Raw genomic sequence first — 20,050 nt, 5'->3', positions numbered from 1 at the left:
CTCATGACCAAGAGTGACCTGTCCCACTACGCTCCCTGAGGTGCAGGTGTAAGACCAGAAGAGCTTTTTACTGGTTCAGGCTGCTGGTGGTCCTGCCTGGAACACATATGGATGCCTTAAAAACAAACCAAAACCAAACAATCCCCCCCAAACCCCACAACATATATTAGCTGTAGCCGGTTTTCTATGGAAGACTGAAAAGAGAGCCTGAGGGCTAAACTAGTAAAAAAATCTCTAACTAATCTAATTCTTAGACTGGGTATTGACATGTTTGATGAACATATCTTGCTCATATATTCAAATGTCCTCAGTGAGAGGATGTGTCTCTTGTTAATATTTTAGCATCTGCTAGACAAACAGCTGGGGTTGTGAAACACGATTATGAGGAATAAAAAGAGCAAAGAGGCATGGTTGTTGCCCTAAAACTTAGAACTTCATGCTGAACGCAGGAGACGGTGTGCCATGTTACTGGTACAATGTAATTTCCCAGGTGCAATGGCTATTCCCACTTTCTTTCACATATCTATAAATTTGCTATGGTACAGTGACATGAAGCTCATTTTTTAGCTGCTCTCATATTTAAGAGTATCACAGATCAGAGGTTATTTCCCTTATCTCCTAGGATTGTTTCCTTTTCTTCCTGGTTTGATTCTTCTTAAGTTCCTTCAGGTGAGCGACAGCATCACTGTGAAGGTCCCACAGATGAAGGGCTGATGCTGCATCTGCTCTACTTGCAGAGGAGGGGGTTGATCAATAATGGGACATCCCAGTGCAGACAGACCTGGCCACCTGAGAGCTGACTCTGGCAGGGCCACAGACATATTTTATTTGGCCACACACAGCATTTTTAAAAATCTGGATTAGCTTCCACTATTTAAAAATCAGGATGTCCAAGACAGGAATAAAGATGCAGATGTAGAGAATAGACTTGAGGACAGGGGGAGGGGGAAGGGTAAGCTGGGACGAAGTGAGAGACTGGCATGGACACATATACACTACCAAACGTAAAAGAGACAGCTAGTGGGAAGCGGCCGCATAGCGCAGGGAGATCAGCTCAGTGCTTTGTGACTACCTAGAGGGGTGGGATAGGGATGGTGGGAGGGAGACGCAAGAGGGTGGAGATATGGGGCTATATGTATATGTATAGCAGATTCACTCCGTTATAACAGCAGAAACTAACACACCACTGTAAAGCAACTATACTCCAATAAAGACGTTAAAAAAAAAAAATCAGGATGTCAATGCATATCTGAATTTCTGGCCTCTCTTGAAAACACTGGAGGACCTGGCAAAGCTGAGCCTACACTCGTCCACGACAACAAGTGCGAACGGCCGAGCAAAGGCTGACTCCTTTATGTGGAACACACGGTCTCCCCAGCTGCCCAGTGGCCTCCAAGTCTCAAGTTTTTATACGTGGCACAAACTACTCATTTACGTCAAGCACGGTGCCTTCCCCAGAGCAAGTGTGGAATACGTGTCTAGGAACTGCACCCATCCCAACTCAAAGTGAGCAGGGGATCCCAACAGGGTGTCATGAACAACATATTCCATTCGTATTAGTGGAGGGATACACACCTACAGACAAATCCATTTTGCTACTTGGATTATCTTCAGTTTGACTCTGAAAATAAAGAAGAGTGAAGGAAGATTAAAGGCTTGAATTAAATGCCTGAATCAGAGGAGAAATGGCATTATTCATGTGTGAGCCACACCTTACTTTACTACTAGGACTATACAAGGTCCTTGGAAATGAACCTTAAACTGGAATGAAGACAATAACTTTTTTTTTTGGCTGAGTGGCATGAGGGATCTTAGTTCCCTGACCAGGGATTGAACCCGTGTCCCCTGCAGTGGAAACGCGAAGTCCTAATCACTGGACCGCCCGGGAAGTCCCAAGACAGTAACATTTATATATATATATATATATATATATATTTTTTTTTTTTTTTGGCTGCACTGCATCTTTGTTGCTGCACGCGGGCTTTCTCTAGTTGTGGCGAGTGGGGGCTACTCTCCGTTGCGGAGCACTGGCTCTAGGCACATGGGCTTCAGTAGTTGTGGCTTGTGGGCTCTAGAGCACAGACAGGCTCAGTAGTTGTGGCGCATGGGCTTAGTTGCTCTGCAGCACCCAGACCAGGACTCGAACCTGTGTGCCCTGCGTTGGCAGTGGATCTTAACCACTTCCCTTCCCCCACAGGGAAGTCCCAGTAACATTTCTTTTTTCCTTTTTTTTTTTTTTTGCAGTATGCGGGCCTCTCACTGTTGTGGCCTCTCCCGTTGCGGAGCACAGGCTCCGGACATGCAGGCTCAGCGGCCATGGCTCACGGGCCCAGCCACTCCGTGACATGTGGGATCCTCCCGGACCGGGGCACGAACCCGTGTCCCCTGCATCGGCAGGCGGACTCTCAACCACTGTGCCACCAGGGAAGCCCCCAGTAACATTTTTAATATGACTAATTTTGGGACTTCCCAGGTGGTCCAGTGGTTAAGACTCTGCGCCCCCAATGCAGGGGACCCAGGTTCGATCCCTGGTCAGGGAACTAGAGCCCGCATGCCGCAATTAAAAATTCCGCAAGCCGCAACTAAGACCTGGTGCAGCCAAATAAAGAAATAAATATTAAAAACAAAAATCTAATTTTGATTGCTGTTGGTGTCTATATTCCTAAATTCGATTTTCACATCAAATTAGCTTCAGTAAATCTATGGGCAGAGGAACAGTTAAACAGCTGCTTGGAGAATTAAACCCCTGTGCTCAAGTTCCAGTCGGCTCAGGATCAAATTCCAAGAGCGGCAGCCAAATGATGACAACTTCTTCTTGTGACTTGTCAAGTCATCAGATCTTGAAATGTGCAGCCAAGTCATTTGTCTTTTGGCAACCAGGACAGGGTGTCCCCATAATGTTCCCGAGAGATCAAAAAATTAGAAATTCTACAAGAACTGCCTATATAATTAATCACAAATAGTTTCCCTAGTTATTCTGCAGTTGCTGTCTTTTTAAAAATTATAATATTAAAACTGCTACAGTACTCAGCAAAAATTATATAAATTTTAAGTACTTGGCTTTTTCTTCCCTAACTGCCTAAGGAAAAGGATACAAGGACTAAAAATACAAAAGCTGTACCCTTTAAATACTGGAGTATTTCGTTAAGAAAAAAAGAATAGAGAACAAATACTGCCTAATCCAAATCAGGAATACTGCTTAACCAGTTTCTAAATCTGTACTTTTGTACTATATGTGGCAGTGGTCTTAAAATTTGTACTAAATGTAAAAGTTGGGATACATTACACATATGAAAAAGTAAAACTTACCAGCAATCCCATATTTGAAAACTGTTTGGCAAGGGGATTCATCCATGAATCATTGTTTCCTCCTTTTAGTGAGCACTAGAGAAATGAAATATGTAACCTCAGAATCAAGTAATTTATTTTATTTCAACTTCCTGAGGTGCATAAGTACTGACTGAAAATGCAAAACCAAGAGTTTACCTTTTTGAACCCTAACTATTCCTCTTTAACTATAGTTATTTTAATATGTTATCTGTTAGCCTAAAAAAGTACTACGCTTTAGTTATTCCATCTATGTTTTCATTCTTACTTTATTCGTTGCACTGAATTAGAAGTAACTGGAAAAATATATGGTCAGCTAGTGTTTTTACCCTACAAATAGAAGGTCAATAGCAGGTTTTCTAAAACATAATGTTTGCATGCTAGTATTTTCTCTCTTACTATCTCCTTGTAACCCAAGCCGGTTTGTATTAGGAGTGAAGAAAAGGAGTTTGATGCTAGTGCATGTTATTTGGAAAGGAGCCCATTTAAACTAGTCATTATTCTCTGTGTGGATACAATGAGGAACTCCTCCACGTAGCACTTTCATCTGCTTGTTTTCATAGTGTAAAGATGTGGCTCCCCAATGGGAAAGAAGCCTAGCAGAAGACGCCATCATCAAGCTCACCGCATAGCCGTTACTATGAGGGCAGTTAGTTTTCAGTGCAAAGGTGGCGGATGTAGGCTTCTGCTTGTTTCTTAATGGGACAAACTAGTTTCTGCACTGAACAAGGCACCAGTCATCAGTCCCACTTTTATTTCTACGTAGAAGGTGAGTGGAACTGTGGCAGGGACCTTGTGGGGGCAGGTGATGGGGCTTTGTGCACGTGTGCATTCTCCGGGTAAAGATTCTATTTGTGTTCTGATGGTATTGGTCAGATCAATTTTATTATTCTTGCAAGTGTTAAGGTACTTAGTTTGAAGGTCAAAAAAACCCTCAGTGGAAGGAGGAGAGAAGTGGTAGTTACTTTGTGGACAGATGTTAGTGATGACAGCACAACAATGTGAATGTACTTAACGCGACTGATCCACACACTTAGAATTGGTTAAGATGGTAAATTTTATGTCAGCTGCATTTGATCACACACACACAGAGGCCCTCAGTATGAAAGGTCAGAATCATCAGTCATGGAGCAGAAACATTTAATTCCCAATTAACTTCATTAAATCTTGGTGGTTCCCTGAGTGGGCTAGTACCTTTCACTCAGTTGCTTCCTCAACAGTCTCCTGAACTATCTTGTAATTTGGTCTTATTGTTAATTTGTAAATAACAAAAAGAAAGCCACAGCAGACTAGACAACATGAATGTACTAAAAATGCTGGCAAGTTTACTGAATAATTTCTTTTGTGACTGGAGTAATAAAGGTCCTTTAAGAGGGAAAACTGTAAATGACTGCTTAAACAAAACGTCTCTAACAGAAACAACTGTATTCTCAGGCCTAAAAGAGAGTAATCCTATTCAGAACAAAATCCCACAGGCAAAGGGGAGGAAGGTAGAGCCCCTGGCCACTGAAGACCTTCTAACATGGCACCTGGTATTTGAAAACCAGGATTTTTAGTTGTGAAGCGTTTCTTAGGGCAGCAAGGCTCCCATCCTCAAATTAAATACATGGCTGCCCACTTCCTATGTCCCTCAATGTATCTGTGGAATGAGAGGCTGGAATGAAAAAAGAGGGCTTCTACTGAGAGTCGTTCAGGTTCTAGATTGAAAACCAAAGTCCTCATCAAATTATGCAAATCAAAGGAGAAACTAAGTTGTTCTAAGATACAGAAAGTAACAAGTGTAGAACACAACTGGTACAGGATGTAGATAAGTCATCTAGTTGCTAACGCAGGGTTATGCACTGGCACCTCATTTTGTTGAGAAAAGGGTCCTGGGCCTTGGAGTTTCCCAAACGAGATAAAAATGAGTTGCGATGATTGCTGTTGGAGAAACCATATTACTGTGGTTTCTCTTCTACACATTCCTGGGGATTTACTCTAAGGACTGACTTGGCTTTAGAACGCAAAAGCGTAAAACATTTATAAGGTGTGCCGTGACAGCTTCCAAAGAATTATTCTAACATGGAAGCCAAAGTGAGGAAAATTTCGTTTCTTTGAAAATTCCATCTTACCCACAGCAAGAGTTTTGTCACTGGAGATTTCAAGGTCATGGGGAAGGAAGATGAGGGGTAAAGAGGAAGTAGTTACTTGTTCTGAAGAAAATACCTCCCCTCTCACTGAGGACCTCAGGGACCCTAGCTGCCTGGCTTCGTCCATGAAAACATTCTCAGTTCTGCCCTCTAAGAAAGAATAAGCAAGCCCAGACATCTCTAAAGCGGGCTACCTTCATCTGTTTCTTTCCTCCTTGGCCCCAGCTTGCCGAACTGTGGGAGGAAGCACTTCCCTGAGAGCCGGCGGTGTTCCAGACTCCTCCATCCTCCTCCTCTTCCCAGCTGGGATGGCGGGTTCCTGTCACGGGCCCGTCACTCTCCCCCCAGCCGTCTTGCATAGATTTGGAATCTTTAAGAGAAGAATGAACCAACTGTACGCTATATATAACAATATATAGGTATATATAACAATAAGCTATATATAATGATAACCGCAACAACCACTCCCCGTAAATGCAACATTTTAGTGTATTTGTAATTGTGTCTAGTCTACCTGTACGGCAAGGCAAACATCATTCGAACTTTTCAGAGCAGAAATGGAAATCCAAAAAGGGTCAACGATACAGAGTAAGTCAATAAACCACAAATCAAGATTTCCTGGCCTCTGGTTCAATGATTTTTTCCCCCTTTATACAAAGTTGACAGAAATCCCCCAATTGAAAAGAAGCTGTCGTTACTTATAAGAAATTTCACATCTCAATTTAGAGAAATCTGTTCCTCTTAATGAGGATGTTTTACTGCATTCTTTAGTTTTACCCTCCTAAAAGTATGTGGTGAACTTTATAATGGACTTTACAAATATGAGGTATGGTAAAGAACAACTGTCTACCTTGCTTGGGGTGAAGAAAAGAACATGCAAAATGGCTGAAAAAAGAAAACTGTATTAGATTTTGAGTATCAAAATTATGGTGAAAGAAGAGAAATTCACATATAGCCATGAAAATTTGAAAGTTATTGGATTTACTTACACACTTGAAATGGATTAGGTACTAAAAAGATCCTAGGCAAAGACAATGTATAAGCAATGGCTTTTAAAAGACAGACAGAGGAAATGTGGTAGACAGGGAACAAGGAAAACAGAACAAAGACAGAGGGAAATCAGGGCTCTAATATTCGACGAAATAGGACGTCATCAGTATCCAGGGTCAAATTTCACCAACATCCCCCTTTAAACAAAGATCTTTAATTTGGAGATTGGGATAATCCTTAATCTCCTTCTGAAAATGTATGGAACTGATGGATACACTTTGTGGTAATGATACTCTATACAATGATGGAAGAAGGGAAATACACTATCCTGCCTAGAAGCTCCATCCACACCTTCAATTTACCGAATGACAGGACCTTTATGAAGGGGTAGTTATTTGATTTAGATAGCTTCATGTGAAGTCTAGAGCCAGAAAGGTGTCTCTTCCAGGCCTTTCCTTGAATGACTGCTGCCATGCCCTAGGACCAGGCCTATGATGCCACGCAGGCACCCATCAAGTACACAGGGTGCAAGGCAGTTGATTTCCTCAGACTGTGGCATCATCTCCCAGCAACGCCATGGGGAACCTGATGGAACCTCCATGGGGTTCACTGAGCCCCCGTTGCAGGGGCTCTGTGACTGGGCAGCAAGAGGCAGGGCTTGGGGGCTATCCCCTCCGCTGCTGGAAATGCCATTGATAACCAGGACCATTTCTTCTGCATAGGAGGTTATCCACTATTATTGTAAACACAGGCTTTATACATCCTGACAAGCAACAGGAATTAAAGACCCAACATAAGTGACATACTGACCCCTTCAAAGAAGGACGACATCCACGTAACCCTTCTTCTAGAGAAAGGAGCTGAACTTTTAACAAATGACTTCTTGGAGAAAGATTAGAAAGCTCCGATTTTTAGTCACAGAGCCCACACCAGATATAAGGTATCTGCAGTCTAGACAAGATCACAGGTTAACTATCAGCATCAATTTGGTAGGCTGTGATGATCTAGCCCCTTCCTCTATTACACACTGAAATTACCCAGAGAAGGAGTAAATATAACTACAGCTTTAACTGCAGATATAGATGATCCTGAAGAGTAGAAGACTTTTTAAAATCTGGAGCAAAGTGAGTCTTTTGTGATGGACAAAAGATGATCCTGAAGTTGGGAAAGACACATAAAAATCCTGAAAGCACTGCTGAAGTACCTCCTTGTGCCAAGGGTCTGCTTAATGCCTTCCAACAGCATTTTGGATCTAGTCCAAGTTTACAGGATGGTATTTCCCATGATGATACAACCAATTTTGCAATGAAAATCAAGACGAAATCAAATTCTTTATAAAGCTATTTCTATGAAGTGAAGGAGATTCGTAATTTTTAAAATGCAGTCAAGTTACATAGGAACAAGAGTGAGTTTCTAGAATACAGATAGCTAAGATGATATTCCTTCCTGTGGCATGGTGAGAATCATACATACCATAAAATAAACTTGACAGCAGAATTTTTTTATTCTTGTTCAAATTTTGAGTATTCAGTCTGACCACATTTTTTAATCAAAAGACAATTCCTTAAGTCTGCAATATGGTAGAAAAGTGATGTTGGAATACTTTTTAAGAAAACTATAAACAAGTGAAAACAGATACTCGAAACTGAATTTTTCAATTGAGCACCATCCAGTGGGACGTTCCGCAGCATCCATTTACAAAGTTTGCAAATTACTGTGACTACACATTGCCAGCTGGATCTCGTATAGCTCAGATTCTCAATGATCGTGAATAAGTGTGACGTGCTTTGTGTAAAAATTCAAATGAGGAAATCTTTGTTGGGTTCAAGAAACCTTAAATGTGCTTACGTGGGTGGACGTATGAGAAGAGAGACAAAGGGGAAAGGAAGGAACGGAAGGATGAAGTCACTGGGCAGCAGAGACCTTGTTCCACGTTAAAAGCCAGGAGTTTAAAAAAAAATTATACCAACGTTAGAGCAGAGATGCAAAATAGATCTAATGAGCAATATTTAAGTTACTGAGCAAAAAAAAAACACCACATGAAAATTTCAGTTCTGGCCAGACACTACACCTAAGTTAAAACGAAATCAACAAAACTAACATGACTTTTAGTTCACTGTAAGCATTTTTACTTATGCCAAGTCCCCAGCATTTGCTGCTAACCATTTATTAAAGGTTCAAGGTCCTGAATCTCACTGAAACAACAGTTTAACAACAGCCCTCACCAAAATGTGTGACCCCCAAAGTTATAATAGAGACTTCCTCAAAAATAATGCCGTATACTTACTAGGTTTCATGGCATTTGGAGCACTGGAGGGTGTGGTCCCCCAGCCTGTGGTCGATGCTCCTGTGTCATCCATTTCACCCCACCCAGGACTGCTTTCATTTGGCTCACCCCAAGCTGAAGTACCATTATCTGGAGCAGGTGGTGTGCTTTTGCTCCAGACTGTAAAGAAAGGACATGTATCTCTAAGAATGATTTGTTCAATGAACACCATAGTATCCACTGGGGGTGAAGGTAGGAGGAACAGGCACTCCTGAATTCTGTTGGCGGAAATAGAAATAGGTACCACCTTCATGGAGGGCACTTGGCATTGTCACTTTAACTTTTTGCCCAGTAATTCCACTGCCAGGAAATTATACCACAGATATACTTGTAAAGGTAGATGAAATTACATGTACAACAATGCCCACTGTTAGATAACATTTGGAAGCAACCTAAATATCTACCAAAAAGGGACCAGTGAGACCAATCGTGAGTTGCCCATCAAATGAATACTATACACGAAGCAATTAAAAGACAGAAATGTACATGCTAACGTGGAAAGTTTTTAAGAATAATGAAAAAAGCAAGGTGAAGAACAGTGTATATAGTACAATCCCTTCCGTGTAAAAATTTTAAAGGATAGATATATTTTGCTATAGGTATGAACGAAATTTTTGAATGGCACACAAAATTCTAAGACCTGCAGGGAGAGACCCTGGGGCTAAGATTCTTTTACTTATTACCTTTTGCTTTTCTGTACAGTTTGAAGGTTTTTTCCTATATGAATAAAAATTTTTACATGTTCTAGGTAGGGAACTAATGAGCAATCTTCATTTCCTTCCTCATTCTTTTCAATATTTCAAGAGAAGAACTAATTAAAAGTAATCATTTTCTAAGTGTCCATAACTGGATTCACTGAATACTAAGCTTACTCTGGAAAGTGGAAAATTAAATATTATGACTAATTTTAACTAAAAAAAACAAACACTTGAATGGTGCATCCTCTTAATTTGTTGAACTATATGAGGACATTCAAGTTGACAATGCCAAACTAAGAATGATTACCAGCACTACTTTTTTTTTTTTTAAAGAGTTCAAAATCCCACGCTCCTCCCACCCCCGCCCCACCTTTTTAAAAATTTTCACCAGCACTATTTTTAATTTACCAGGTATGATGTTTCCTACTCAAATAAGGAGGGAAGAAAGTTTAATTCTGGACAACTGATTATCATGAGATAACGATCTCCACACAAAGAAGTACTCCACTTCCAGAGGTTAACTGTTAAAAATCACCTGGAAAGCGATGGAAACCTTCCAGATCCCAGCTTTGCTACAGCATTTTCTGATGGCCTCTGCAAGAACAACACAGACTACTTCCCGTCGCCGGGGCAAGAGAAACACAGAGGATGTGTCCACAGGCAGAACCAGAATGGAAGTCAGGTCTATTTCTGCTCCTATTTTAATTCTTTATTTTTAAATCTAGAGCACAGTTTGTTTAGCAAGATATAAATCTTTTGGATTCTGCAGACCAATACAATTACCAAAACGAAAAAAAAAACTGGAGAGACTAACCCAGGAATGCCTACTTTTTCCTTTTGCCAAGAAAGAACATTAAAATGTACTACCAGCATCTGTTATCACTACCATTTTATAAAAAGAGAGTCTCTGTTAACAACAGCCTAGAGTTAACGTAGGAAAGGTTCCCAGAACAAAGCTTAGTTAAATAAATGCATCTTAATAAAAATGCCTTGGTTTAGGATTTCTTTTCTTCACCCAAACCTGTGAGAAAAAGCCATCGCCTACCTGATGCTGATTTAGCAGTCATCGGGGTAGGCAGGTTTGGTTCTCGAGGTGCTGGGCCCCCTTGGGAATTCTTATCCCACAGATTCACATTCTTGTAGTTGTAACTGTTAGGGTCTCCCCACGCCGAAGTGCCATCATCAATGTCCATCTTCCGACTAATCGACTGTGGGGACGGCTCCTCCCAACCACTGGGTTCCTCATCCTTCGGGTTCACTGGCTGCGGCCCGCTGCTCCAGTTGGAACTGGAAGGTCGTCCATTGCCTGGAGGTGGTGGGGCTGGGCCTCCCCATGAACCAGAAGTTTCTGGTTGTGGTGGCGGTGGCTGCTGTGCCTGCTGCTGCTGTTGGTGCTGTTTGTTCCAGGAACTGGGTTGTCTGCCTGTCTCTGTCCAGGCTGTAGATCTTTTGCAATCTTCCCACCCGCCTTTTGAAGCTAGGCTTGCATTCCCACCGTTCCCCCAAGTTCCGATTTCATTCTGCCCTCCTTCACCCCACCCAGACACAGGTTTACTGGCAGAACTTTCCCAATTGCTAGTTTTCGCCTGATCGACCTCCTCTCCCCAACCATTCTTTCCAGAAGTCCATCCTTGATTGGGCTGGCGTCCACCTCCCCACCCCTGCTCCTTGTTGGAATTCTCATTCCAAGAGGAAGATGTCTTTTCATCTGGTCGTCCTCCTCCCCAACTGGAAGAGTTGTTGTTCTTATAGTCATTCCAGCCTCCTGTGTTCTTGGGGTCTTTCCATTCTGTAGAGGCTGAGAGCTCCCCCCATCCAGACTTCATTTGATTGCTTTGGCTGGGTGCATCTCCCCAGCCCCCTGAGTTCTTGGTCTGTGTGGCAGCGCTCTCCCACCCCTCAGTTCCTTTGTCAGATTTCCCCTCGGGCCTTGGCACCTCTTCAATATCCCACACTGTGTCCTGCTTAATTTGAGTTTGGCCCCAGCCAGTGTTTGAGAGCACCCTGGGGTCCAAATCAGTTCGGCTCAAAAGAGTCTGCAAGACAGCCTGACAATCAGGATGTGTGGGCCTGTACGACCGACGGCCAGAATTATGACTGTCACTACTTCCTGCTTTGTGGTTGCTTCCAGTGCTTTGACCTCCAACTTCACTTCCCGTGGAGCTGGAAGATCTTCCCCAACAGGGAGCCTGGGCATTGCCTTGGTTTTCAGGGAGGGGGTGGCCCTTTTGATTGTCCCATGCTCCAGTGCTAGAATTTGGTTGGTTTGGACCACTCCATTCTCCAATTTTCAACTCATCAGACCCAGTCGGCTGTTTCCATTCTCCCTGAGAGACCCCAGATGTCATTTTGTTCCCTTCACCCCATTTGTTGTCATTAGAGTCCTGAGGGCCAAAGTTCCAGGACCCACCCGTAGACCTGTTATTGTTGTCCCAAGAGTCATTTTTTGACCCGGTTGATTTCTGAACAGGAGCTCCTTTCCAGGAGTCCTCTCTATCCTTTCCATTGTTCCCATTGTTTCCAGAATTGCTCTGTCCAGAGGCTGTGTCAGTTCCAGAAGGCCCCCTAGCTGCACTCCAAGATCCAACACTCCCAGTCTTTCGATCTCCAGTGCTTTGTGAAGGGGCATCAGTGCTCCTGGAGGCGTTCCCCAAGCCCATTCCGAAGGGCATTCCCTTATTCTCCATGGGGTTTGGTGAACTTAAGTTCAAGGAGTTAGTGTTTCCATTTTTTGGTCCATCAGTGTTATGAATTTGAGCCTGTTCTCTGCCAGAGACAACAAAATTAACACCCGCATTTTCCATCTTTGACTGCTGTTCCCTGGATGCCTGACCTACTGTGCTAACCTGTGCACTGGAATTACTAGTATCCGTTTCCAATGCCCCTTTCCTAGAATTTCCTTCTTGGACCAGCGCTGGCCAGGCAGATGGGTTGCTATTTGGGTTAAAGTTGCTGAAGCCAGAGCCAGGTCCAATTCTGTCCTGGCCGCTCACGCTCCTCCAATTCCCTAGTCCATTGTTGCTTTCTGTAGTAGAGTTGGAAGATTGAACAGATTTAGCCTTAGGGTCAGATTTCCAGACCCCAAGATTACATTCGTTCCCAGAACTTGCAGACTGGCACTGGCTCCCTTTTCCTTTGTTACTAGTGGTGCTTCCTGGCAGAGTGCTCTTCTCAGAGCCAGGGTTCGAGGCACTGTTGTTATCGGTGGTGTTTTCGGAAGAAGACTCAGTGTCTTTGCTGGCAATGCAAGGCCACTCTTCCATGTCAGACCCGTCTACAATCACCTTGTCCCAGATGTGAATAGGGTTGGGGGAGGCGCCGTTGTTGGAGGAGGCTCCCGGGCCCCAAGTGGGATTTGCATAATGTGAAGCAGCAGCACCTCCAAGGGCTGACTCTGAGAAAGAGAGTGTCTCATCAATCACAGCTGCATATGCATGCTCTATTAACACCCCAAGCTCCAAGTGCCCCAGAGGAGAGTTCACCATGCTTCCCCACAAACTAGCTCTCTACCCAGCTGCCTGCCTTGGTAAACTGTATCACACCCGTCTTAGTCATCTCTTCTGTTTTGCCTGGTTGGTGTATTTGCTAAATCTCACCCCCTCAGCATCTCTCAAAGATACCCTCTTGCCATTCCTAGTGACAGAGAAGGGCCTTCCTGTATCTTCAGACAAGGCAATAACACCCTGTACTTGCTTTGTATCTCCAATCCATGCTGAACATTCCTGGCTGCAGTGAGTTTTCTAAAGCACACTTTTGATTATATCACTGCTGTGTGGAAGGCAGTGGATAGTTTCTTAGTGTACAAGAATAAAGCTAAACTCTCTGGACTGAAGTTTGATCAAGATGCTCCACAACCTGGGACCAACTGACTCTTCTAGTCTCATCTTCCACTACGCTCTCTGACGATGCCCACGTTCCACAAATTGCACCTCCTCACCCTGGCACCATTCCACATAGGCACGGCCTGTTTTTTCCTTCTGAATTCACAAACTGAAATTTACCTGTCTTCCTGGGCCGAGTTCAAGTGCCATTTCTTCTATGAAACTTTTTTGAGCTTTTACCACCTGAAAACCACCTTTCCCTGTCTGGAGCCATTTTGCTCAGTGTACTGTGTTCACATCTTCCTTTCCCCACGTTAGTGCCTTTTAGTCAGAGACCTATCTTGCTAATAACGTTTGAATTCCACATGGCGACCAGGGAACTGCTACTCAGTAAGCATCTACTGAATGAGGAATGCCCATCCAGCTAGATGCTAGGGGCAGACAAGCATGAATCAGTTTGTATGCCCAAGGAACTTGATAAAATAGTCTGGCTCAGCACATATTTAATGGAATTTACTGTATTTGGTGGGGGGGAAAAATGACCTGTTTTTAGCCCAATAATTTCTAAACTTATTCCTTTCACCAAAGAACTTTAAATCAATATGACATTGAAAAAAAAAAAACTATTACATAGAGCCATATAAAAATAAGGAAGCAGAGAATCTCAAACTCTTGAGATTAGGGGCCTCCTTGGTTTTAAGAATGTAAACAGGAGACTGACTCACACTGGACCCATGTCGATGTCCACGCCTGGCCAGACTCAGCTGCTGAAGTGCCCGGCACAACCGCTCCCTCACACTTCCCTTTGCAGCTGGTTACAAGGGGACAGGAAGGAAGGGCCAGGAGGCCTTTCCCTGCCTGATTTGGGCCTGGCCTGACAGCTACCACAAGAAGCCTCATATACAGGGCTTATCTCTGTATGAAGCCTGTGTCACCACGAGCTTTCTTTCCATCTTCGCTTGGCACACAAGATGGTAACAGAATTATCTAGGCAATTCTATGTTCAAATCAGAACTAGAATAAAGCGTCCTGTCATTAACAACCACCAGCCCATTGTCCTTGCCTGATGGTCTTCAAGCTCTGAATTTTAATTTAGTCTCAAAAAATATTTTAAGAATACGTGGAAATCTGTTATAAGCTTTTAAAAAAAAGGGGGGGATGGCACCTGGAAGTTCTTTACTGTTAGCTGTTTAGTATTCATCTATTAAAAACACTCAAAACTTCCAGTAGGACCCTTCAGCTAAAGATCCCTTATATCTACATACAGTTTTTAACAAAGCTCAAAATCCAGGGCTCTCTAAAGAAATACTGATTTTAAAAATCTAATAAAAGAATGGTATCATGTGGGATCCTCCCAAGATTCTACATTATCATCTAAGAGACCATTCTCTCTATTCTCCTGGCATTCCAGGAACGTAAACACGGGAGTCTAAGATTCAGAACCAGCCTCTGCACTAGCCTCACTTCCGTCGCCCCCTGAGCACACACCTGTGGGGGAAGCTGGGACTATGGAGGCTCGAACTGTAATGCTCTTGTCTGAGGAGGAAAAAAGGCCCCAAAGAGAGAGGAAAAACAGCGGCGACATTAGACGCTCAGGCCAAGACCATACACACTCATTGGATACCAAAACCCAGTTTCAGAAGAGAAATGCTGGTACACATCTCACACTGGGCTCCTCCCCCATCTTTTGAGTAACCCCAAGCGTCTATATAATTAACGTGGACTTTACATGGGCAACGCAAGCGACATGCTCACTCCCTGCAGCCGCTGTGCCTCCCGTTCACCTGCATTAGGCTCCTCACCTGGTGCGGTCCCACCCTCGCTCTGCAGCAGCGCTCCTGTCACTTGTGCGTTGGGGTTTGCTCCTGGCGCTGTGGAGGGAGGAGGCCCCGCCCCGCCCCCGAGGAGCATGCAGGACGGTGGAGGAGGCTGCCCACGTTTTAGTAACACTTTGTGGTCCTGCTGGCAACGGAATCGCGGCGGCACCTCCCGAGGCATGTAGCGGGCGGCGCTTGGCGGTTGTCCGTTCGGCACTGCCACCCTTTTGGCATTGTTGCCACCATTGACTGGTGGCGATGGAGAGCTGCCAATTGGGCTGGCGGCCGTTGGTTGGCTTAAACTTGGTTTCGTCACTTCGGGCACTGAAAGAGAGAGATTGGGAAACAGCCTTTGAGATCAAATTCATTTTTCTGAAGATTTTTTTTTTTTTAATTATTATTTGCTTTTGCGGTACGCGGGCCTCTCACTGTTGTGGCCTCTCCCGTTGCGCAGCACGAGCTCTGGACGCGCAGGCTCAGCAGCCATGGCTCACGGGCCCAGCCGCTCCGCGGCATGTGGGATCCTCCCGGACCGGGGCACGAACCCGTGTCCCCTGCATCGGCAGGCGGACTCAATCACTGCGCCACCAGGGAAGCCCTGAAGATTATTTTTAAGAAAGTTTCCATGAGACCAATTCTAATAAGACAACTCTTCTTTCACCCAACTCTGAGGGACATGGTCTTTCCAGATTCCCCAGCATCTTCAGTTTACCGAAGGTACGGTAAGGGCAACGAGTGATGGTGACAAGGATTCAAAGACTGAGGTATCATGGAATTACATTCCATTAACTAAGGAGGAGAGGGAAGCAAGCACCATTCACTCCCCTAAATCAACAGTGGGCTGCCTAGAAGGTCTAAGGATGCATACAAACCCCACACAAAACCCATGGTAAAGGTTCAAGGCTCTCAGCCCAAGGGCCCTTTCCCTTCATCCACATCCTGAAAGACTGGCCTCTGAGAAAATTTCCCCCAAGTCCCTGGACTAGGTAGGCTACGCACCCTTCATTTGGGATCCTGGAACATGCTGTCCATCTCTGTACCACTGAATGAACTGGTTATACTGACATTCTCCATTTACAGACCCTTCTCCTCACCATGCCAGAAGTTCCTCAATGGCAAGAATCTTTCATCTTTCTTTCTCAGGGCCTGGCACAGAGTAGACCCCTACAGGGAACCCCAGGCCTAGAGAATCACAAAATCAACTTGGTTTTGGTTTCTACAGCCACCTGAACTCAAAGACTCTTGGCACTCTGTGTAAACATTAGAAATGTTATCTTTTTGCTTCTGTCCAAAAAAAAAAATTAAGTGGACCTTGTCTGTGTTTTTTCAACTGTTCATTTAAAATAAAAATTTCAAAATGTAGATAGTTCTCCTATTTACTTTAAATACTTAAGGTTTTCCCTCACTTTTACAATGGCAAACAGGAAGTACTGGAACATTGAGACGACCGTGAAGCTCTGCAGGACCCCTTGGCTTCCCCTCGACCCTATAGAAAATGTTCCTCTGGATCTGCACCTCCCTTGCTTCATCTTACCAGAAGACTGCCACCCTTTCCAAGAATATCCACCTGGCAAATGCAGGCTGGCAGCAATACAGAAACAATCATTGAGACTGGTAATTCAGATGATTCTGAGGCCCAAATCCTTGACACCCAGAGTCATGTAAGGGCCAGCCCTGGTGGCAGTATTGCTCTAACTGCTGAAATGATGCTGGGCCAGCATGTCGCTTGTTGAACTGGGTCCTTTATGAGGAGAGAGGTACATCATCAAAAATCAGGGGGCCCAATCTATACCCACTGGACATTGGTGAGTACTGTTGAGTGACAGGAAAAAAAAGAGTAGGAGCCTGAACTAGCTGCAAAGCAATGCTTGGGTCTAACCTTAGTCAATCATGAGGCAGTTCTGGGCCTCCTAGTAAGGAAGGGAGGTCAGAGGATAAATGAATGAATGAATGAATAAATAAGTAAATAAACATATTTCTTAAGAAAATAAACTGGTCATTATCTAATATTATTAATATAGTACCCTTTGCATGACTTATAACAGCCAGTGGATAAATAACTGATAATGAATGAATAAAGATGAATTATTTAATGATTCATTTTCTATCTGTGCCTGGAGGATTCCGTAGCACATGGCATTCCCAATCCCCTTTCCTCTTATTATGAGAATAAACAAGAAGCTGACAAAGGCTGGCGGGATTCTTCCCAACCAGTTTTTAGGACAGAAGGAGTTATGCTTCTGCAAGGCTACCCTTCTATAAGAGGGCTAGAATCTCCACTTTAAGGTAACCAGGTTTGTTACATGCCTTCCCTCATTTCTCTAAAATAGAGTAAGACATGGTAAGGAGAGTCTACAGAGCTGAGATCTGAACATCAGTTCGACTAACTTTACAACATTCATAGCATAACCAAAGAAATCTGGTGGGTACTGTGTATTGTGCAAGATTCCCTGCAAAAGTTCCTCAAGGCATTTTCCCACCATCACGTCAGAGGTAGAATGGATCATAAACGATGAAGTCATTGTAAAACAGGACCACCGCTTGACCACTCTCCTTGCAACATGGTGCTCTATTCTGGGAGATGAGCCATTCAAAACTCTAGGACACAGTCAGAAAAAGCCTGCCTGTGATACATGTTAAGAGCAAGCTGTTTCAGGACTTGAATGAATTCTTATTGTTGTTTTTTTTAAAAATTACATCTTTCTGTAAATTCAAGAATTTTCAACATTTAAAAGCCAGTCACAACTCTAGGCACTAACTGGAGGGCAATGCAGCTGTTGGGCAGGATGCCCAATCCGACCTACTTCCGAAAGTCCAACTAGAGACATCAGAATCAGTGCGTGTGCCACGTCATGTTCCAGAAAGTCAGGCAGTAACAGAGGAGAGGGAAATTATGATTAAGTCTGAATTACTTTTTGGGCCCTCTCTCTTCTCTTCTGAACCTTAGTGATTTTAATAGCTTGTGGTGCAAATATTTCTAAAGATGAGCTGCTCAAAATAAGGGCACAGTTTCTTATTTTCCAGAGAGAAAGTCTGTGGCTTAAACATGATCTCTGCATCAGGGAAATAAAGACGTGAAAAATGCTGGGTATCCTATTTTCTAATTTGCATTCATTTACCCCCAAAAGCCATTTACTTACTCTAATGATTGAATCTTTTCCCCTTCCCTGTTGCCATTATTTAATACCATTCTCATCTTACAGTCTGAACTTCTAATTGCCTCTATTTCTGAAAAACTTCAATAAGATTCTTTTTCAGATAAAAGTATTCTTTAAGAAAATTCCGATACGGGTAGGACCAATACAAACTATTTTCTTTAAACACCTTTTTGTTTCGGTTTTTTAATTAATTTTTATTCTTTAAATACCTTGATGGTACCAAACATCAAAAACAAACAAACAAAAACAAACAAACAAAAAACCCTTCTAGAAATGTTTTAAAAGTAGTAGTTAAAATACAAACAAGCTCTAGAGAAGACATTATTTTAGACTGAAAATTTTCTTGGTGAATAATAATGAGTTACAATGCAATACAAAAAATCTCAAAGATTGATGACACACAGAGTGGCTGACACACACTCAACACTGTGCGGTAACCTCTAAGCACTGTCTCCATTTCTTTACCTTCCACTCACTCCCCATACTCAATGCACACTGGCCTTTGTCCAGATTGTCTCCCTGGAAGCTTCTCTCCTCGTTAAATCACTAATGATTCCGCTGTCATTCTAATGGGCACTAGTTGGACCTCGGGGGGGAGAAAGCTTACCTCAAATATTAATCAATCAGAGTAGACCCAAGGTTATTCAGTGCACGCAGCACCACGCACCCACTGTAATATGACTTCTGGAATGGACTCAAAAGCCGGAGTTGTGGCCACTGTACAACAGTGGTCCACCTCCTCAGGTATGCTGATGGGAAAGTGCTGTTTCTCTGCTGTGTCCAAACTGGGTAAAGGTTATGAAGTACTGCTTTGGACAGCAGTATCTGAAAATTTTAATTTATATTGAGCTGGAAGCTTTTCCCTGTTGCTTTGACTCACCAACAGACATTTACCAAGGAACTGCTAAGTGTCAGGCACCAGAGCCCTTCAAATCTTTGAAGATAGTTACCATAGCTTCCCCATGTGGGAAGCATTCCTTGGGAGTTAAACACTCCCCACCCCCTTCCAGTATTTAACCCTGCCAGAGGGGACACAGGTTCAAATTCCTTGACCATTCTGGCCCAAACTCTTCATAGTCCATAGAGGTTGATCTCTGTTCCTTTGCATAGAGTGGTGCCCATTACAGGAACTGTGAATCCCTGCCTAGATACTGTATTTCCAGTAATGTACCTTAAGGTCATGTTAGTTTCTACAAATCGGTTATTTCATACTGGTAACTTCCATTAAGCCAACCGTCACCCTAAGATCTAACATCTTTTTAACAATGCTAAATGGTTATGTCCAAACTCTTCCATTACATAGTCTATTTCTTCAATCCTAATCATACCCTTCACCCCTGTTAAATCTGGTCTATTACATCAATCCCACAAACTTTTCCAATTCCAAGACCAATATCCAACAAAGGAGGAGATCAGCTTCTACCTTAAGTGCCTTTTAGTTATTTGCTACTTGAATAGCAGGCCCAGCTCTGGCCCATGTCTTCACCTAACCTCCACTTGAAAGCCCTGTCCTGTTTTCTCCAAAATTCTCACTTTTTTTAAATGATGGAAAATAAAGAAAATATGCTGAATTTACTTTTTCTCTGAAGTACGGACAAACCTTACTTCAGTCCTCTGTACAACCAGAGACTTGGCACCAACACGGTCTTTTTTTTTATATAGGGTCTGTTGGGGAAAGAGAGGTGGATTCAGAGTTAAGGGGAGGCTGCCTGAGGCAGGCACCATCTTTGGGAAGGGGAATAGGACCCAGAAACATCAGCGGAGGGAAGAAAAATGGGATTTAG

General features: G+C 43.3%; 1 protein-coding gene across 6 annotated transcripts in view; it reads right to left on the bottom strand.

Moving 5' to 3' along the window:
- TNRC6B (trinucleotide repeat containing adaptor 6B) overlaps nucleotides 1–20,050 on the bottom strand; it is a 251,205-nt gene that overhangs the window by 41,042 nt on the left and 190,113 nt on the right. For 5 of the 6 annotated variants that reach the window (XM_060025701.1, XM_060025700.1, XM_060025705.1 and 2 more), the window contains 6 exons: nucleotides 15,094–15,432; nucleotides 10,516–12,864; nucleotides 8,734–8,892; nucleotides 5,651–5,826; nucleotides 3,310–3,384; nucleotides 1,576–1,621 (listed from right to left, as the gene is read on the bottom strand). In XM_060025701.1, the coding sequence (XP_059881684.1) occupies nucleotides 1,576–1,621; nucleotides 3,310–3,384; nucleotides 5,651–5,826; nucleotides 8,734–8,892; nucleotides 10,516–12,864; nucleotides 15,094–15,432 (3,144 nt within the window). The remainder of the gene's footprint in view (nucleotides 1–1,575; nucleotides 1,622–3,309; nucleotides 3,385–5,650; nucleotides 5,827–8,733; nucleotides 8,893–10,515; nucleotides 12,865–15,093; nucleotides 15,433–20,050) is intronic. The other variant, XM_060025704.1, reaches the window with a different exon arrangement.

This window comes from Delphinus delphis, chromosome 11, assembly GCF_949987515.2.
Source record: "Delphinus delphis chromosome 11, mDelDel1.2, whole genome shotgun sequence".
In the NCBI taxonomy this organism is placed as follows: domain Eukaryota; kingdom Metazoa; phylum Chordata; class Mammalia; order Artiodactyla; family Delphinidae; genus Delphinus; species Delphinus delphis.
Note: the sequence above shows the minus strand (reverse complement) of the source record. Positions and strands in the feature narration are given on the sequence as shown.